Consider the following 1,279-nt stretch of genomic DNA (forward strand, 5'->3'; position numbering starts at 1 on the left):
GAGGACCAGGGGAAACTCTTCCCACACTCAGAGCACTGATGTGGCTTCTCCCCTGTATGGATAAGCTGATGCCGGACCAGGTAGACAGAGTAGGTGAAACTCTTCCCACATACAGAGCAGTGATGTGGCTTCTCCCCCGTGTGGATCAGCTGATGCTGGACCAGGCTGTAGGACGAGGTGAAACTCTTCCCACACACAGAGCACTGATGTGGATTCTCCCCTGTGTGGATGCGCTGGTGCTTGGTCAGGTTCCAGGACTGGGTGAACCTCTTCCCACACACAGAGCAGTGATGTGGCTTCTCCCCAGTGTGGATGCGCTGGTGCACATTCAGGGAAGAGGATTGGGCGAATCTCTTCCCACACACAGAGCAGTGATGTGGCTTCTCCCCTGTGTGGATCAGCTGATGCCGGACCAGGTCGGAGGACCAGGTGAAACTCTTCCCACACTCAGAGCACTGATGTGGCTTCTCCCCTGTGCAGATGCCCTGGTGCTGGGTCAGGTTGCCATAATGGGTGAAGCGCTTCCCACACACAGAGGACTGACATGGCTTCGCCCGCTCGTGGATCAGCTGATGCCGGACCAGGTCGGAGGAGTAGGCGAAACTCTTCCCACACTCAGAACAGTGATATGGCTTCTTCCCTGTGTGGATGTGCTGGTGCTTGCTCAGGTTGCAGGATTGAGCGAAGCTCTTCCCACATTCAGAGCACTTATGTGGCTTCTCCCCCGTGTGAATAAGCTGGTGTCGAGCCATTTTGGACAAGGAGATGAAGCTCTTCCCACACACAGAGCAAGGATGACACTTCTCCCTTGAGTGCACGCACCTGTGCCTGGCCAGGCTGGACGGCTGCCTGAAGCTCTTCCCACACCTTGTGCAGCAGTGTGGCTGCTGCCTCCTCTGCACAGAGAGGCAGGTGAAGCTCTTCCCATACATGGCACGTACATGGGACTTCTCCCCAGCATGCTTTATCTTGTGCAGAGCCAGGAGTGAGGGGCAGCTAAAACTTTTCCTGCACTCAGGGCAGGAGTGGGCTCTCCCCCTGAGCTTGGTAGTGGGCTCCTGCTTCCCTCTGAAGCGTCCCACACTGCCTTGCCTTGCATGCAGTGTCTCTCTCCAGTGGACCTTTCCTTTCTGCGTCTTCTGGTGTCTCAGCACCACAAATTCTTCCCTGCACCTCAGGCTGTTTCTGGCTTGTTTCCCTTCTTCACTCCAATGCCCAACTAGAGATGGGACCACATTCACTGCTACATTCTCCTGCTTTGGGGGCATCCCCTGACCCT

The 1,279-nt window shown here is 56.1% G+C and overlaps 1 protein-coding gene across 1 annotated transcript in view; it reads right to left on the reverse strand.

Moving 5' to 3' along the window:
* LOC102379900 (zinc finger protein 883-like) overlaps positions 1–1,274 on the reverse strand; it is a gene marked incomplete at its 5' end in the record, with an annotated part of 2,542 nt that extends 1,268 nt beyond the window's left edge. The window contains one exon of the mRNA XM_025195879.1: positions 4–1,274. Coding sequence (XP_025051664.1) covers positions 4–1,274 — 1,271 coding nt within the window. The remainder of the gene's footprint in view (positions 1–3) is intronic.
* Positions 1,275–1,279: the final 5 nt, after the last annotated feature.

The sequence above is a fragment of the Alligator sinensis genome, unplaced genomic scaffold (assembly GCF_000455745.1).
Source record: "Alligator sinensis unplaced genomic scaffold, ASM45574v1 scaffold1928_1, whole genome shotgun sequence".
NCBI lineage: Eukaryota > Metazoa > Chordata > Crocodylia > Alligatoridae > Alligator > Alligator sinensis.